Source organism: Gavia stellata, chromosome 19 (assembly GCF_030936135.1).
Source record: "Gavia stellata isolate bGavSte3 chromosome 19, bGavSte3.hap2, whole genome shotgun sequence".
Classification (NCBI taxonomy): Eukaryota; Metazoa; Chordata; class Aves; order Gaviiformes; family Gaviidae; genus Gavia; species Gavia stellata.
In genome coordinates, this window is record NC_082612.1 from 3,736,581 (window position 1) to 3,756,744 (window position 20,164).

The window sequence follows — 20,164 nt, forward strand, 5'->3', positions numbered from 1 at the left end:
GTACTGAAGTGCTGTTCTGGATTAGAACCCTATTATTGATGTTACTGTACATTTTAAAATCAGTATGGATTAAAATAACTACTATCATTTCAAATGCTGTATTTGGAAGGAACATGCAGCTGGGCAAAAGACTTTTATTCTATTCTTTTTCATAGAAAACTATGCAGTTTTGCCTCAGTTCTCACAAATCCTTCATTGACATAGCGAAAGTCAGCTGGCAGCCAGTCCAGTATGTCAAATTAATGAACGTCGTGGGAGGACTCCTACAGATGTCTGTGGCAGCTAAGTATCATAAAGGGTTTATAGAAGACATCTACCTCTTGGCTCAAGCAAGGGTTGATTTTACATTAGTTTTCTCTTCCTCTTCTGCTGCTGTATTTGCTAATATTGGCCCCAATTCAGGAACCACAGTTAAGTGTGTATTTAAATCCATCTTTTAGCAAATAACTTAAACGTGGTTAATTTGAGATCAGTTGGACCTAAAGATGTGGTAAAAATCAAGCATATGCTGAAGTATTTTGCCAAAGATAGCCCTTTATTGTCTTTATTCTTCTCCTGATTAAAAACAAAGTGGAAATAAGAGAGTGGCTGGATGGCTGGTATTCCGAAAGCTCTGGAATTTCAAGGAGTAGTTCACAAAAGAGTCAAAGGCGTCGAAATATAACAACCAGCATAAAATGAAAGACACCCCTTATGAATAATTGGGAATTTTCCCGTCAGTATCAAAAGATAGAATAGTTGAAGCCTGGCTTTTCCAGTAGTAAAAATTAGAAGGGTCCATAAGCATGTAATAACTTTCAGTTGTGTCTGTCTGGAGCCACCTTGTAGCAGGAACTGGTATTCAGATAAAACTCTTAGCTAGGCATAGTTTTCTCCTCCTTATGTTAGTCAAAAATATCTGTTTGTTGGGGTAGTGTAACAGCAATAAGAAACTTTCTAAATATCGAATGCAGCTTTCTGAGAACGGTCTTCGTAGTAAGATACGAAGCTACTACAGAACTGTCATATGCAAATATTAAAATTACTGGAAGAAGTCTTTCAATTCAACAGTTATGAAAAATAGGTTGGAATTATAATACATTTGTCATTTTACAACGTGCATAAATCATAATGCATTCCTCAACCTAGTTTTATTTTCTTAGCTTCTTTTTTGCAATGGCTCTTTCCATTTCCAGCCATAGCAATGAAATTTATTTCTCAAGGATGCTCTAAGTCTTGAATATTGTTACATGCCGTTACGTCCTCTGGGTTGCAGCCTCCTTGTCTAAACATAAGAAATTTTACCGGTATGTGTAATAAACGCAAACAACGTTAGTCTTCCCACCTACTTTGGCACTGTATAATTTTGGCTCCTACACATCCCTTAGTGGATCTAATGAGAGAATGTTCATTCTGAGGAACACAGGACATACTGAAGGGTCACTTCTGAATCCAGTCAACTCTATCACAGGTTGCTGCGTCAAGCAATCTTTTTCTGTGTTTAAATATGGGCAAACTAGTTGTGATTTGAAATCACTGAATGTTTTAATCCTGGGTTATATGCAGTGTATAGCACAAAAGCTTTTTCTTGTAGCTATTTCACCGTCTTGTTATTACACAATACTTTCTGCTATAAGTAGCAATGGTCTTTATGCCAACGTGTGGGCCCGTGTCCTTACTGTATACAGCATTATGGTGAGGGCAACTCCAGCCACGGTTCCAGCTCTGTGCTGGTAAAAGTGGTGCCAACTTTGCTGTCTCCTTCATGACATTCTGTGATTAATTGGCCTAAATACTCAAAATGCCTTAAATTATTCAGGTTCATAGTATGTACTTAAAGAATATTTTTGTTTTTCTGATTTATAACCGTCATCATCAACGTAGAGAGATAGACCCCTGAGATTAAAATAATTACTCACTAGATGCTATTAGCTACATCTTGGTAGAGTATTTAACTTGCTAGTGATCTCTTGTCTCTGAAAGCTTGTCTTCCTCTTCACACTTCTCAGTTCTACAATTCAGCTTCTCATTTCTTAAGAAAAGGTTAGTTTATTGTAAGGTCAATTGCGTCTCTTTCCTGGATTAAGAAGATGCTTTAGATTATGAGAAAGAGATGTTGGTTTAGTTAAGACTGCTATTTTAGAATTGTGGCCTTTTCAGTTCAACTGTTTGTTAGCAAATTCTATACAACCAAAGGTACATAGCAGGATGAATCAGATCTGAAATGCCTGTACGTGCTCGAATGGGAAAAGCTGTGTGAGAAAAATACTGTTTTGAAATCGAAATAAGAAAATCAGGCCCGTTGTTCATCCAGGAATTTAGGTACTGAAATTTCTTTAAGACCTGCGATTTAATCTGTCTTCCTTCATGTCTTCCAGTAAATTAATGGGAGGAAAACATACATTTTTATAAGCAAAGGAAGTGGCTTTGACAGTAAAGCACTGTTGTATTTCTTTTCTTTCAGAAGATGAATGTCATTTCATTAAAGGCTGGGAAAATATGTTTCCATTATAGCTGTTATTATCTCATTTGACTCATTTACCAGTGTTAGATTACTGAGCCTGTGCCATTGCAAGCACAAGATTTAGCTCACGTTCTGGCATGCATATCAGACCTGCAGGCTGAGACTCCGCTGTGGTAGATTAATTATAAAAAATTAAAAAAAATAATCCTTTGGCTTCTTGCAATCATAGCTGCATCTCAGGCTTGCAGTTTGCAATATCACCATTGTTCCGTTGTGATGCCCTTTGGAGATCAGCAGCACTTTCAGCCCAATAAAAAACCAGTTCAGGGTACAAAAGATAAAATCTGAGCTGCTGAAAAACTAGCTGGCAAGGTTTACAGAAAGTGTTCTGCGAGGAAGAAGCATTCCTTTTGAAGTCCCTTCTTTTACATTTGAACGCTGGTATGGAAAAAGCTACCATACTGGCAAAAAAGATGTATGTGACAAATGAGTTGGGTAATGGTAACACCTCATCTGTGCCGCTTTTAGAGTTGGGCCCAATTAAACGATGGCTGGTTTGAACAGATGGTTTCTGAAATCGGAGAATAACCAAGCCAACTGGGACAAAATTTAGTGGTTATCTCAAGGGTAGGAGCATAAATTGACACTCTGGAAGGTATGGCGTAATAAAAACTTAATGGAATGTGTTTACCTATCTGTCATTTTCCCCCCCCCGCATCTTTTAAAGTGCTGAAAGACATCAATATGCCATGAAAACCTGAGTTTAGATTATGCAACTTCCCTTCTGCAGTGAGCTGAATTCTCAACTCCAGGCATTACCTGAATACATTAACATGATGAGCCACCAGTCGATTAAGAGCTTTTTAATGAAGAGGAAGAGTTAACAAGCCATCAGCATTTTGCTAATTACAGAAACAGCTGTTGGACAAACACCGCCTCACAACTCTGAAGTTTGTAAATGGCATTAACACTGTCAGAGAACTCCGAAGACTGTCGTATTGACAAATTCTGTCTTAATGCTGATTTTATGTGCAATAGTAATACAGGATTCAGTTTAACATGAAAGCGTTTATAACTGCTAATGATTTGAGTTTCTTGATCTCTATAAAGCATACAAGTTAATAGCAGGGATTGCTCACCTCCTGATCAGGGCCAGCCACTTCAAAACTTACACCTAAATAAATGTTCTCCATGAACTCAAAACAGTATGTCCCAGAGCCAGTGCTTGAAAGGTAAGTTTAAAAGGGTTATTAGTATTCAGAGACACACTTCAGTACACATACAAACCAAAAAGGTGCAAAACTACTATTTGGTTATTATACATGAGTTCTGAATTTTGTTTTTGCTGTCATTCAATCGATAAACTATTGAACAGATGAGAATTGTTCAGCAGGCCTTGGTGCTGGGCTCCGTTCTCCCACAGAGACATTTGTGATTATGGACAGGCTGGGGTCATTCACCTTCTTTGGAGGGGAGGGAAAAAAAAGCCAACCTGCAGGAATAAGTTTACTATAGACAGGATTTCAAACAAGCATTTGGATGCTTTGGATAATGTTATTACGAAAGCCGTCTGTTGAAAGCTGAAGCCTCCTACTCCCCCAATCTTCCCTTCTTAAGCATGAAGTTGGTTTTCAGCAGCAAGTTTGAATATGTGGAGAAATTCCGATGAGTTTGGTACAGCGCGTGATTTCAACGCTACGCATCACGATTTATTTTTGCACATCTCTATAAAACGCTTTTGAGAAACAGGGGCGTGCGATGTGCGGTATGCCGTGAGACAGGAGAGGCAACCAGGGTGGGGACAGAGGAACCAGAAGGGAAGGTTTCTGACTCTTTGAATAAAATACTACTTTCTGTATATGATTTCATTACTGAGATTCCCTGAGCTGTATGTTTGAAATTCAGGCAAAATTCTGGCATTGCAATTAGCAAGAAAGGAGTTGAATCCAGAGCCTCTCAGTCATTTTTAAAAAAATCAGAGTCACTCGATCGTTTCTTATATTTTCTTATGTAATGTCTGACAACTAGGTACTTACAAAGAACACTTTCGCATCCTGCTGTGAGTGTACTTAAGGTTATAGTGATTTTTTTCACATTGTAGTTTATTTGTTTCTAGTGCTCTGAGAATTCTCGTTTCTGCCCGAAATTATTTATCCTCAGTCAAAAGTTAAAGAAGAAAAGTTAAGTTAAAAGATAGGAGCTTTTTATAAGGTTCAATAACACCAAGTATTCCTGACAAATCTATAGCATGTATTAGAATTGCATTGCAAACAGAGTTTTGGAAAAAAGTAGTTATCAAAACTTGTAGTACTTTCTCACTGTGTATTGGAAGTTGGGATTTTTTTACGGTGACTGTTGTCCTTCTCTTTGATCGATATTTGGTATCTGTAAATAAAGTGTAACTGCAACTAAATAGTCCAGATACAATCACGATTGTAGTGAAAAGAAAAATTCTCTATGGAGCAGTCAAATGTTCATGTTAACTACTGTTAGTGACGCATTTTTCATAGAGTAGTTTGGATGTCTCAGTAGTACATTAGAAAAAGCTTCAGTCCACAGATTGTGAGTCTGTCCCATACTATAAAATATCAGCTAAGTATTCATCAGTCCTTCATACCTTATCCTAATAGCATGTTAATAACATCTTGAGCAGATTGCCCAGCTTTCGTGGCCACATGTAAACAAAGTGCTCCTTAATTCTGAGCGACCTGAACTGTGGGCGGCACGTAGAGATGCCAGCTGAGACTTTGCAAATTAACCTGTCAACACTGGAGTTCCCCAGATTGCAAGGCGCTCATTCTCCTGTTCACGTGGTTGCTGGTAGCTGCTTAAGGCACACTCTTCTTTTGTAAACCTTTCTTATTGGTAGAGTGCTTGCTTTTGGGTGTGACCTGCATACATATATAAAACTCCGAAAGAAAAGAAATCTCAGTGGTGTGTGCATAGGAGGGGATGACGCGATAAGTATCATATGGTATAAAGGACTCTGGCTCCACGGTTTTATCTTCTTTCTTGTAAAGAAAGTATCTTAAATGACAGTTTGTTGACAGTTTGTCTTCACCAGTCAACAAACTAGTAAAGACCAATATGCCAGCTTCTGTGCCACTGAAATGCATCATGAATTCGAAAAATGAATCGATGAAAAATCTACACGTAAGGAAACAAAACATTTTGTGAGATTACTGAATCAATTGGAAAAGCCCGCAGATCAAAAGTCGTCGTTTCCGAGCACGGTAAGACTACAGAAAACTGCTGCTGTTGACTGCTGAGACAATTTTGTCAAAGTGGACTTGAATTCATAATGTGTTAAAGTGAGTAAATTGCTGAGACAGTAGTACTGACAAAATTGCTTTTTAAAGACCTTGAAAGAATGGGGAAAAGGAGAAACTACTGATGACCTACCGAAAAACTAGAGTTGACAAACAAATCCAGGAAAGAAAATACAGATATGAGTACTCCTGACTTCCAAGGTTTAAAACACAGTGCTGAATCTTTTAAGTATTCCATGGAAGCGCTCACTGGTATTTGTGTGTGAATTTGTATATGACACAGCTGAATTGCTGCTTCATGTCTTTTATTTGTGTGTTCAGGTTTGATTTAGATGAGAACATCATGCAAGCCTGTGAGAAACTATGTTGAAATAGGAGAGGCCAGCCTACGAAGAGATGGGTACCATTATATTCATCTTATATGAGATCAGTACATGTTACAGTGAGGAAATTCATAAAAAACCCAAAGATCATGTAGGCTAGGATATTCAAAGGCACCTAAACGAAGCGTCAAGATCTGATTGTGTTTCACTGGGATTTTAGCAGTTTTGTTCCTTGTTTATTCATGGTCTGTTATTTCAGAGTGAGAACACAGAGAGCAAGAGAGGCTTCTGGAATAAAAGTGCCTATACAGAGAGTTAATCGTGAAGAGTTAATTCATAATAACTCTTCATGTAGACGAGAAGTTCATATTCCACATTGTGATCGATATTCAGGTGGACGTAATGCGTCTTGAAGTGGTGTGCATTGCAGTAATTTAATTTTGAGATAACAAAAGTATGAATCAAGGAAATGAGAATCTATTTTGAAAGCGCTGCTTGCATCTTCTTAGCGCAAAACAAACGGAATATAGTCGTATGGTCTTAGCTACAATCTGAGCTTCCAGCAATAATGGAGACTAACTTTTTTAGCCTTTCATGTTACTCTGCGTGAAATAAAATCAAGCGATGATCGATTCATTCCTAATAAAACAGAAGTTGTAGATGTTCATTTGTTGCGTCATTCTTGCTTAACCTTTTAAAAGTATAAGACCAGATGATTGCAGTTTTGGCATGGTAAACTGTTGTGGAAGTAGTAAACCATGAAAAAAAATGGGGAAAAAGAAGGCAAAGTGTGTGTCATATCAAGGGCAAAGATGCTTTTCCCATTAATTTTGAGAGTGTCCAGATTTACCCCTCATGTGCTCAAATGTTTGTTCTTGGTTAATGTTTTTACCAAGACAGTTGATTTTTCAAGGGTATTTAAACATGAAGGTGTAATTTTGTGTCTTTATGCGCACATACGCATCACAGGAGATGGTGCAGTGCTCATAGCTATCCTTCCATCTTTAAAGGGATCTCTTTCAAGTACCTGTCAGAATCTGCTCCTGTGTCAAGCCTCATCCAAATGCTTGCCTGACTGAAGCCTGAAGCTACAAAAGGGTTCTGTCAACGTGAATTCCTGCACTACCTTCCCCGTTGCCCTGCTGCGTCTTTAGAAAAACGGTCTGTTTTCTTAACAGTAATAGATGTGGAAAATGTGCTGAAGTTTGCTGAAAGGAATTTAAAAGGAAATATTTTTGTCTTGGCACGTAGCGCAGTTGTAAGAAGAATCAGTCTGATGACACCCATCTGTTGCAGATTAAAATAGGTTGGAATTGGGGATTGTGAAGTGAGTTAGTGCAGCGTGTGATAAGTAGCGTGACTGAAATAAACGCGTTGCAATGGATTGGGTGACTGAAATAAATGGCTTTGTCGATCAGTATTAATAAGCTGAAAGTGAAGGCTTTTAGGATATTCTCGCGATGGGGAAGAAGGGTTTTCACCCCGTGTTTCTGACAGGGAGGTGAAATTAGATGAGAAACATGCCCAATCGGAGGTGTTTCAGTGGAACGCCAAGTACTAGTCCAACGGTGTGCATGGCCTCCTGTACCTCTCTAATCACATCCCCACAAAACAGGCTTTTGCTGTTATTTTTCTGCTTTTTGAAACTCACTCCTACTCTATTGATTTATTTTAAGCATGAAAATTATTACTGTTTCTGCGTGCGTTCCCAAGTGCTTATTCTGTTTAATCGTCACTTCTGTTGCACGACTTCGTTATTTCTCCTGGTACCTGCAGTTGCATTAGCAGCCGATTCACCTGTGTGTAGGTTCACATGTGGGTGAACATCGATGTATGTGCTGGTTTCTAATAGCCAATGTAATTTCATGTCATAATCATAGGTCAAGGCAAGAGGGCTGATGCATTTCACGCTCCATTGCTTAACAGTATATCCCACAACCCAGCTGAAAAATGAAAACATGGTTTTATTTTATTTTTAACCTATAAATGCTAATGGGGCTTTAAATGCGAATGTATGAATGCAGGCAGGTTAGGAGGGAGCATGTTTACAACATTATCCTGGATTTAGATACTCAGGCTTGAGTACTTCATCCGCTTTGTTCTGTGGTTAGCTACGCTTGCAGTGCTGCCCGGTTTTGTGGGACTTTTTTTTTTTTAAACTTCAGCATGTCCCACTTCTGTGTCACAGGTGATAAAATACAGCCATAGGACTTTTTCACTCTTGGATATTGTTTTTTTCTCCAGTGTGTACCTCTGCGTTAAGCCAGTCTGCGTGCATGAATATGAACTGTAGTCATGTAACTTGTTATGCCAAGTGCAAATCCAAAGCCAACGTATGTTTTCTTAAGCAGCATAGCCAATAACAGGGTTGGTCAATTATTTTCTGGAGTTTGATATATATATTTATATATAAAAACCCCAGAAAACTATGGCTAGCAAGTTGATGCACTGATTTTTTTCTTGTTGCTAATATCAGTTGTTACGTTTTCTGGGTTTTTTTTAAATTTGGTTCTTGCTAAATGTTGAACTTCAGCAATTATTGCACTATTTTGCTCGCTCTGACAGGTCTGCAGTTCCTTTGTGCCAGTATTGCCTTGTTTAAGTATGTGTATGCTAATTAATGCAGATACAACACAAAGTCAGTTTTCTTCACAATTTTCTTCTCCGGCAGCAGAAAATGCAGAAACCTTTCACAGGTGATGAAGTTGCGCTCTCTTTTAAGCAGGAGCTGACTAGAGTTTTTTTTTCTTCTTCTCTTTTTACAGTCTGACAGCAATGCAAGCTTTCTCCGAGCTGCCAGAGCTGGCAATCTGGACAAAGTAGTGGAATACCTGAAAAGCGGAATAGACATTAACACGTGTAATCAGGTAAGATCTTTGAAGGGCAGAAGTTTGCAAGAGCGAGGTGCAAGAAACCCCCCTCACAACCTAGTTTTTTCAGGCTGGGTTACTTCATACAGAAGTTTGGATTCACCTCAAGCCATGTTTTCAGTCTTGTTCTTCAGAGGTATCTTTCTAGAGGAAGCTGACGACGTCTATAAAATTGTGCTGCTTTTAGTAAAGCTTTGTGTAAGCCTTTTTGGGCACTTCTTTCTTGCCGGTGCCCCGCAGGTATGGGTATATGTTAGTGAAGTACCTCTCACCAAAACTGAAGGTATGCCTTGCTAGTCTAACACCAGTGGACCTGCTATTGTGAAGTTCCAGTTCTAATGGAAATGGTGAGCGCTAAATATAGGTGTATTCTTCAAAATACGCAAGTTACACCAAAAGAAAAAGAAAGTTCTGGTTGAGGGAGTTGTTACGTCGTGTTCTTTGGATACAGGTAAATACTGCGAGAAAATATGCCTGGATATCAAGTTGAAGGTTCTCGGTATTTCTGGTTGGTTTCTTTGTGGACAGCTACAGCTTCGATGTCCTGAGGCATCTGTGTTCAGCAAAACCCACGTCCCTCCCAGTCTGCTTGGTTTCGTATCGCTGTGCCAGGGAGCCTGAACTCCGAACAGGAGACTCGTGAAGCTGAGGCCCACCCGCTCTCCGGTTTTCTTTCCCATACCGAGAGTCTCTCCTTCTTTTATTTGTCTGGAGAAGCGAGACGATGCCAACATCTATATTTTTTGCTCTGTTATTGCTGTTGGTTTATTGTATCCATTTATTAATTGTAATGAGGCGTGCCCATGTAATGGGTATTCCCCATTTTGATGAAGTATGTGCCCTTCTCCAGAGAACCTGCATTGCGAAGAGGGGTTGAAGAGCAACAGGTATTACAACAACAAATTGACAGATGAGCAGAGGATGGCAGTGAGATGACTGTGGTTAATAAATTCCACAGCATGCCAGCTGTCAGGTTTTGTTTGTTTTTTTTTTATTTTTTTAAAAGCTATTTTGAAAACCTCTTTTCTGCCATCTTCTCAGGTGTTTAGTTTAAAAGAAAGTTCCAAATTTCTTCTCGCAAACATTTGTCCAAAGCACAGTGTGGACTGGCGTCCTTGGCAGAGCCAAGGAAGACATTGAAAGCCACGTATAAAAAATGGTATCCTTCACTTATAAGTGAAGGCGTTGCTTGGAAGTTTTAACGTGAGGTGTGCTTGAATGAATAGAAAAAGTGAAGCTGATAGAGACTAACTGCGGTTTTCAGACAACAGTTTGCAAAGATGAATGCGGTAGCGTTTGAGTGGATTTCAAAATTGAAGTGCAAAACATTTTTCAGTCACGTAAAGAAGTTTCTTGTAAACATAATTTTTTTTCATATTCAATGTATTATGTTTAAGCCCCATAGCATGGGGACGTTTTTAGAGTCTGGCGTTTCTCTCATACCTAGAGCAAGAGTCCTCTTCCAGGACACGCTCTCGTTCATTTGATAGTAATAGCAATAACTTAAAAAAAGAAATTGCAGGTCTAAATTTATAACAACCTTTTTACTGTTCTTAAAGAAATTCTCCTGGACCTGTTTGCAATATGTTGATACACGTTTCTCCAAAATAAAGAAATATAGTCTGTGTTTTCAGTTTTTTGCTTGGTTTTCAGGGCTTATTATTGCTTGGCTTGCTCATCAAATTAGTGTGAATGCTGGGGGAATGGGATAGCAAGTGAATAATTCATACCAAATAGAGCAGATGTTAGTGAAATAAATAGGTAAATTTGCACATTAGCTGTGGATTTTATTAATTTTTTTTTATTCAGATCATTCAGTTAATATTTGAGTAACAAATTTTAGAACTAAAATGTTATTTGCTTGTACACAATACTCTTAAAATAAGTTTTTAAAATTTTTCTATTTTGTGGTGAAAAGTGTCATCTAAGTATCACTAAACAATGTAAAGACAGAAAAATGATGGAAAGTATGTGCTTTACTGAAGAAAAGAAAGATAATTTCATTGTAAATCTAATTTTCCCCCCGTCATTCACATTACTTTTACATTTTGTCTTAATGAAAAATACTGACTTTTTGGCAGTGCATGTTTCAGGTATAGGACGTTGAGAGCTGCTCTGTCCTCTTGGAAGGGTGTAGGGATGGAATATGCTAGTACTGCATAGTGGAAAAAATTGAAGGAAAAAATATTATTTTAGTTTTTCTATGGGAAAAAAACCCCATATTGTCTTCTCTCTTGTGATCACTATTCAGATTAAGATCAGAAATAATCAAGATTTTCCTTAGTGTGTCTTGAGACACAGTTGCGGCTCCTAAAGTAAATTGTGTTCAGGAGCTGAGCTGCTCGTTGCTGTGGACATACCTATTATAAATAAACAAAATATTTAGGAAATAAAGCTGTATTTATCTTTGGAATTAGTATGAAAATTGTATTATGACTTCATTAAGCTGTGACAGCTAATAAATTGCTCTCCAGGGCAGCTAGAAAGAAAAAGGCTGTTGAAACAGCATTTCTACTTTTTATTGGACTATTAAGGTGAAAGGTACGCATTTTCCAAGTCAATCGTCAGACTGAAAGCTTGAGTTGTTACCAGCTCTGATAGGAATGTGGGCTTTAGAAGCTGTGGATTTCTTTGGTTTCTTTCCTGAGAGAGCGGTGAAGCACTGGAAGAGACTGCCCAGGGAGGTGGTGGAGTCACCATCGCTGGAGGTGTTCAAGGAACGTGTGGACGTGGCACTGCGGGACATGGTTTAGTGGGCATGGTGGGGTTGGGTTGGTGGTTGGACTTGATGACCTTACGGGTCTTTTCCAACCTTAGTGATTCTGTGAAAGCATGGGTTTTCTTTGGGAGCACAAGCAATAATCCCTCATGAAATTGTAAGTCTTCCTTTTTCTGAAAGAATTTTAACAGAGTCGTTGGGCAGTATGCTCCGGACTAGCACCCTGCCAGCGGTGCTGATGGCAGATTCCCCAGTCTCTGGAATTTGGCTTGCAATTACTGTATCTCAGAACCCTCAGTGAAGAAATGAGCCTTTTGTTTTCTTCTTTGATGTCTGGGAGCCACTTGTGTGAAAATTATTAGTCAATTGCTCCGAAACCTGTAAGGGGATTACTTAGAAGAGGCAGAAAGAGTTATAATGAATTTTTCAAAGGCACTATTTATACATCTTCTTCCTTTGGCTTACTTGTGGTTTACCCTAAACTTTTTACTATAGGAAAGAGCTTTGTACTGTTTTAACCAGTCTCTTCTGCATTTCTGGCGCATCTTTGACTTCAGTGGTTCAGTTCTCATGAAGACTTTCTTGGTCTGTTGGTTATTTAATGCCCAAATCCTGTCTTGGCCTTCATAAAATTTTAGAAGGAATTTTTCACAAGTGTGTAGTTAGTGCATGACCTCATATATCTTCAGTGCGTTCTAAAATGCTTCTTCATTTTGAAGTTCAAAGGAAGGAGGAGGAGGTTTAGCACTCCGCACTGCCAGTCTCCTCCCTTCGGAGCGGTTGCTGGAGTTGTAGAGGTAATTGTTTCACCAAGAGCAAGATCAAATCCAATACAGAATGTGCACTCACACAGTAGAAAGAGCACTGGGCAGTCTGGGACTTACAGAAATACTATATACTACTTTATCCCACTGAACGTGGTATGATCAGCCAACTGATTTTCCTTAGCCATCCCATACGAAGCACCTGATCCCCTGTGACCTGAGGTGCGGAAGTCTGAGGTTTCCCTTGCTATTCTTGTGAGTTCTCAGCTGGTAAGTAAACATTCAGTGGGTGGTATTTTTAGCTGACTAGCTAACTTGTGTCCAAGCAGATTAAAATCGTGTAGCTCACTTGCATTAGCACTGCGATTCTGATTACCCTCAGATGGTTAGAGGGTAGCCATGGTTTTTCACCTTGTTTCAGGAAACTGTAAACCTAAATATGTTTTCATCACTGGTCAATCTTACCTATAACATAAACTGGTTTACATATTGTAATAAAAAGGTACTTAAATCTTCTGCTTAAACTACTATCTCCCCTTTCAGGAAGGTTATTACTGCTGTAAAAATACAGTTAAAGTTTCACCATTGATATGACTCTAATGTGATAGAATGTTTTAGCTTGGCTTTTTTGTAAGTCTGTCTTACAACTCCAATTACTTTTGCTTCATAGCCTAGGGACCTATATTTGCAACGTTTATTTAAGTGACTAGCACCATCAAATTTAATAGAACTGTAACCGTGACTTAAAATAAATATGCAAGTAAATGTCTGCATCAGTCCTGAAAAATGTCTTGACATTCTAGTGACATCAATGGCATTTCTTTGAAGGGGGACTTGAAAGCTTAGGCTGTCTGGTGTCCACCTTACCCCTAACTCTTAGCCGTATTTAATCAAAATGGCCACTAACTGGGCGACGGCTATGAATTTTGAAAGTAAAATCGCTTAAAGCTTGTTTTTAAGCAACATTAAAATCAGTAAATCATTCAATAGAAATGTCACAGAAGGTTTGTTTTGTAACTCATGCATCATGAGACGGGCCAAAATTTCACTGCACCATCTAGACAGAAACTTCGAAGACTATTCACCTTCCTCGACTACAGCATCAGGTTCAACTTGTTGGCAGCACAGTTTATTCTCTTTGACTCCAACAGTGGAAGAGCTGTGAAGAGGAAGAGTTCCTGGTAAAAAGATGCAGGTGTTGAGGGGAAGTTTGGGAGCAGAGGAGAAGGCTGTGAACACGCTGCCCCTGACGTACGTTGACTGTGCTACCTATCTTGGGCAAGGGTTCTGTGAATCACAGCTACTAATGAAAGGTGTCCTTGGTGTGGCATCACTCGTTATACTCCCCTATCCCTGCACATAACATTTCTAAGGAAAACCCCGGTGCTTTGGCTACATTTGGGAACATGTTAAATAACCTGCTTCCCCGGTTTCACCCCTGAATCCTGGTTCCCTCATCGTCCAGGCTGTACATGTATTAGTTGGCTCTCAGGCTCCTTCTGGCATAAAGCGGCTGGTTTTCTCCGAGGTGAGACCTGGGAGCAGTTCAGGAGGTGTTTAATGCAGGGAGCACTCTCCGCCTGCAGCAGGGAGAGCCTGCGCTGGGGGTGCTGCGGCTCCTCGCAGTCCCCCAGTATATCCGAGCAAACCTTGATCCCGTAAAGCCTCGCCTCGGGCCACGAGCCACATTGCGCACAACTTGCTTGTGGCAAATTAAAAAATACATCCCTCTTCTTTAATAGCCCGCGGTACAGAATTCGTGTTATTTCAGCGACTTTCACCCAGAGCAAACAAACGTGCACGCACTGGGTCGTTGGGACGTGGTGTGCCACGCGGGACCAGGAGAAGGCGGGAGGCGGTGCGTGGTGTGGGGTGCCCAGGCTGCTGTGGGGTCCCAGCGCAGACAGCATGTACGCTGTGCTGTGTCGCGCTGCCTGGGGGCTTGGGAGAGGGTGCACGGAGAGACAGCCCTGCCATAGGAATCTGGGGTGTGAGGGATGGATTTTCAAAGTTTCTTGGTATTCTCAAGATCTCCAAGTCCTTAATTCTGTGGAGAATTAGCTACGTGTTCCGTTCTAAAACTACATTTAAGTCCTAATTAATTTAATTGAAGTATGCAGTTAAGTGCTAGTCTGAAGAAGGTGGTTTTCCTGAAGTGGAGCTTTATACTATCCAAATGTTATCTATACCACCAAGAAAGCCTCCATAAAATTCCTTGCTCCTTTTCCGATACTTACATGCTGACATTCAGACTGGAAAAATGTCAAAACTGATTAAAAAACCCCACAATTGCGGCCACTATTTATTTTTGAGAAAAGAGGAGATGGAAGAATAAGAAATAAAATAATCTGAAATATTTTGAGAGATTACCTTCTTTGCTGAAGAAAAGCTGCAGATGATTAAAGCAGGCATGTGGCGAATGGAAGTGAGGACACAAAAGTGAAAGCAGTTCTGTGGTCTGTGCCGAGGAATTTAATGATGAGCAGGGTAAGAGCTTTCCATGTGCTGCTTATTGAAAACGTATAGAAAGAATCTTGCCTTGCCTAGAAGAAAGTTTCCGTTAAAAGGCCTACTGTCGAGAAAAAGCTTGCTGAGTTATATGGGACACAACCTGGCAAACTTCAAGTTCCCCAGTCAGGGGAGAGTAAATCTAGACTCAAGTGCTTATATTTGGATAGATCCAGCGAATTTTATGTCTTGATTATAAGCACCAATATTAACAAAAAGGATGACTCCCAGGACAGAGCACAGTTAATACGATAAATACTTGGAATTACCACAAGTTTTTTTTTCCAGTGTTCCTATTCGCTTGCTTGCTATGCGAGGAATATGAGATAGATATATATATATATATATATATATATATAGGGTTGCTGCAGATTCATCTTCTGTGGGAAGTGCTTCCCATCTGCAGCTGGCTGGCAAAGCTCCTCTTGCACTCTGTAGGTGAAATCAGAGCCAGATGCGTGCAAACACCAGAATGGATGCTGCGTAATTTCTTAGCGGCTTGAAGTACATAAAGAGTTCCTGGATGATAGATGGCAACACCACCAACTTTCAGAATTCTGTGGGTTTGTGCTGTGGTTAAGCTCAAAGCTGGACTTATACCTGTACTTACGAGGGTAAAAAAAGTGGTTGATTGGTTTGCAAAACAGAAAAATCCCATATTGACATGATTTAATGAAGTAATTTTACCTGACATCTGGATTGAGTTAACTCAGGAATTTTTCTAGACCGTATGAAGTGTTTTGAGCTCTTGACAAACAGTATGAAACAAAAAGTGCTGAAATAACCCCTTCAGGTCTATGAATAAAATTAATGTCTAATTCGGATTGTCTCAGCCCTGTTAGCCAGGAAAAACTTCTCTCCTTGCCCTGGCTAATCTGGTTCCCTGAAGATGTTGATTACTCTGTGGGAGTTCCCAAGTACAAGAAATGAACTGAGATGGGCATCCTACATGATCAGGGCTAGGGAGCCCCATCTCTTGGCCTTCGCCATCCGTTGAGCACGAACAAGTGCTTCAGCTTCTTGCAAACTCCGATTCTGGTGCCATATAACATAGCTCACAAAGCTTTTTGATAGCTAAGACCCTCAGCTTCTATTGATTAAGCATCAATGGTGTATTGTAAATTTTATTAGGAGTGGGAGCAGACTCTTCTTCTAGAGGTTAGGCGATAGTGAATAAGCCATGGCAGCTGCTACGGCAGCCTTAGAGTTATTCCTCCTCCTCCTCGGGCTTTGAATGGGGTGTCTACGTGGTTGTGTTCCAGCTATCTAAGGGGAAAAGCTAACACGCTCTGTGCAAAACACGGGGTCTATTTTATTTTTAAGGGTGAGATACCTGAATGCTCTTTCAAAAATGATGCCTTGTATATGCAGGATTTTTTTTTTCTCAGTATAATGCTATTTTTAGACCAGATCCCACCTCGGAAAACAGTACATAATGTTAAGTGTAAGCTTTCCTGAACAGAGATAAAAGAAGAAGATGCTTTCTTCAGTTCTAGCGTTTGTTTCTCAGATCCACAGAGAAAGTTTCCATAGAGATCTGTCTTTATAGATTAGTATTTCCCCAGTTTAACTGTTTCCAAAACCTGATGGCTCTTGATGTTTCTGGATATACTGAATACAGGGATTAGTTACAGTTATTAATATAGTTATATAGTTAATAATTAGTTATTACTTAATTATGCTTTGTTGAACGCTACCTTCATATCAAGTTAAATTATTATGGAATTGCTTACTTTAATCTGAATTCAAGCACCATCATCTGTTCTGAAAATCATAAATCATTTCTGTTTATTTCTGGAGAGAGTTAGAAATGTCAGGGGACAAAATTCCCCTGTTTTAAAAGCAGTCCCTTTAAAAAAATCTAATTACTGTTATTTTATAGGAGGAAAAACTGATAGCCATTGGAAATCTCCGATTCCTTTAAAGCTATTTTCCTTACGTTACAAATGTAGTTGTTTTAGGACGTGGTTGCTATTTGCTTAATGGTTGCTTAATGTAGCAAGAGAAAACAACTTGCTTCTGAATCAGAATGTTGACTAGCAAAATGAACTTTAATTTTACAGTACGCCTTTGTGCAGCACATAGTTCTAGCAGAGGTTAGACCCCCAAAATCTGACAAGTCTAAGGGTTTGTCAGCTGTCTGCTGTGTTTGGAAACACTCGGTAATCCAAAAGGCAACATGAAGTAACGTTTCCCCATCTTGTCTTTGGAGGCTTGTCGGTTTTCATGGTGATAGTTACTTTCTTGGAAGGAAAAATTTGGTGGATTTTGGCATTTATTTTGAAGAAGTCTTCTGTATTCGCAAGGAATGGACGTGAAGTCTGATACCTGGAACAGAACAGGATTCAAAGATTAGGTAGTTTTGGGGGGCCTCCAGTTCCGAGGCTCTTTAGAACTTAGATCTGTTTGGCTTTTGCTCTTGTTTTGTTGGCTTCTTTATAAGTCAGTTGGTGTCTTTATTGCTTCAGTTACAGTGAGACAGAGCACCAGCTATTAATTACTCTTTCATTTAGTCCAAATGGAAAGCAGCTAATGCTCCCAGTAGTGCTAACTATAGACTGAAGTAGCACTGTAGTTATAAGGAGGTCGACAGTAGGACATGTTGATGTCACGCAGTAGGTTAATTCATTTTCATGAATTCATAGGCAACATAAAGGGAGAACTTTCATAATCTGAAATGATTTTTCTTTTTTCAACCATCCACTTTATTTCTTTGTGATATTTTTGGGAAAAAGGTCAACAAACCTTCGGACTTGAGAAGGCTGTGCCCAGCTCTCTAACGTGTCCTTTCTCAAATCCTTCTTGAAAAGAGCTTGACTGCGTGCACTTTTTACTTCCCCAAGAGGTTTATTTAGAGGAGAGAATTTGCAGCAACCTTAGACTGCCATCTGTTAAAGAGACAGAGGAAAGTATTTGACTTGAACAAAGACTATGATACTGCTTTTTCAGTCTCAGCCTCTGCTTGTGAGTGCAGATGCCACCTTAACTCCTGCAAAAGATGTTAAAGGAATTAGCATGACCATGCAGAGCTAGTCACAATAGCATTTTAATTTTCACTGTGTTTGTAACTTACACTTTGCTATTGGCCTATTAGTGTACATATATATAAGTCTGTGAAGGAACGCGGTAGAAGCGCATTGCATTTCATGCTTCAATAGAATGTTGAAACACTAAAAACACAAGATTTTTGTATTTTGTTTTTGCTGACTTTCATGATGTTTTTTCTGTAAGTTGCTTAAATGCCATTTTAACCTTGTGGGGCAAAGGCAAGAGTCATATAGAAACTCAAATGTTGGCAAATCCTTCTGGAAAGTGCTGCATCCCAACTTCCATCAGAGTCAATGGGAGTTAATATGGGGTCAGACTCTTAGCGTAAAGGAAAGAGGAGGGTTAATTTTGTTAGTACACATTCTTGCTTCCCAGTGTTCTTAAAGGTATTAAGTACTTAATGAATACCTTCAAATAGAAGTAAACTTCAGGGAAATAAGAATCATTATATTTAACAAAGGTGGTTTTCTTTAGTGCCAAGACCATTATATACTGAAGTAACACAAAGAAATGATCACTTCTATAAAGTATAAATCACTTGTATAAATTTTTCCCCACTTCCTTCAAACGCTTTCTTTCCCCCGTCTATACATTTTTGTGTTTCTTATACTTCCCACTAAGTCTCACCAGAAGAAGGTGAGTAAAGCTTTCTAGGACTACCAGGTTATCGTCTATACCTGTCACAGCTGAGCTTAGATGGGAGGGTGTAAAAGCTCGCACTGTGCCCATAGTGCAGCTTTGGTATGCAGTTTGTCGGTGAAGCTGCATTAACGCTAGACAACTGCTGGAGGTGTATTTTGTCTTTTTAATAAGTCAATATCGCTACAGAAGAAGCGATGCTGGCCTTGCCCTGGCTTGGTGGTCATGCTTCCACGCCGTGCTCTCTCCTGCACTGGCAGAAGCATGTGTGCAGCCTCACGCCGAACAATTGAGGGACCTGATCTGCAGAACGGTGGCTGGGTATGGAAATGAGCAGAGGAGAGGACAGGAGAAGCAGAAGCACTTCTGGTAGCAGCGCTGACTTTGCTGATTTAAAATGTTCTTTGAACTACAGGTTGATCTGACGCTCTGCCAAGAAGCTGCCTTTCTGTGGGGTCAGTTTGCTTTGGCATAACAGGGTTAGGCAGGAATAGTATAAGGAATTATTGCTGTTGGACCTAACAGTGATCTGGGTGATGTCCCAGGAGGAGTCAATGGCACGGCAGGATTGACACTGAACTGGGCAGCGGCTGAAGACCTTCCCTTCCGTGAAGATCCCTCCGTGAGGCAAGTGAATACAAAGGCAGAAGTAGCCTGGACTTCCTTGGGTGATTTTCAGACAGTAGCAGTGAGACTTAGTGCCTGTCTTATGGGGGAAAAAACGTGACTGACTTTCGATTGGCCTAGAAAAGGTTGGTGATTTCTATGACGTTCAAGAAATCTGTGGGTTCTTGTGGTGCGGTGAAAATATGTAGGGTGACACTACAATAAGAGTTGTGAGCAGTAGCGGTATGTGTGAGCGTTTGTAGCACTCTGCGGGATACAAGATGTTGACGCCTCTAGCTCAGTGGTAGAGGAGAAAAAGAACTGAGGGAATCAGGCTCTGCAGGGAAACGCTTGAATAACCAAGCTTGGAAGGCTTAGTGTTGTGTTCTTTTATGAGAGTTAGAACTACAAATGAGCCTCTAAAAGAACGGTAGTTATGGTATACATATGCTTTGTGGGGAGGAGCAGTCCCTGTGCTGTACAGTTTTGCTTAGCAGACAACTAAATTCATCTCCCCCACACCCACAACTTTTTGGTAGGCATGGGAGCGAAAAAGGGAAGCGTCAGAAACCTTTGTTGTTCTAAAACACAAGAATCCAGTTGACAGGAACAGAGGAGTTGCATTGATTAAATCTGAGCTTCCGTCACCGTAAGTAGCAGGGATCAGCCATGTGGGTTGGGAAATAATTACAGCATTGGTTCTGATTATGGAGGAACAAAGCTTGCTTTAAGGCTTCAGTCGTGCTGGCCCTCAACATTTCAAGTGCAGTGCTTGCTGCTGCGACTGCTTGCCCCGGCTTACTTTATTTAAGGAATTACAGAATTTGAATGTGTACAGTAGGAACGGTATCTAGGCTATAGTTTCTTTCTGCAACCTTTTTACTGGACCTCATGTGTTCATTTTACTTCTGTTTTAATGAATAAAAAAAAAGTCATATGTTTGAAAGAAGCTCACATAATCTCTGCAACAATATT

General features: G+C 39.8%; 1 protein-coding gene across 2 annotated transcripts in view; it reads left to right on the top strand.

Moving 5' to 3' along the window:
- The window catches only part of ANK2 (ankyrin 2), a 316,797-nt gene that overhangs the window by 154,394 nt on the left and 142,239 nt on the right, over positions 1-20,164 (top strand). For both annotated transcript variants that reach the window (XM_059826980.1, XM_059826979.1), the window contains exon 2: positions 8,801-8,902. In XM_059826980.1, coding sequence (XP_059682963.1) covers positions 8,801-8,902 — 102 coding nt within the window. The remainder of the gene's footprint in view (positions 1-8,800; positions 8,903-20,164) is intronic.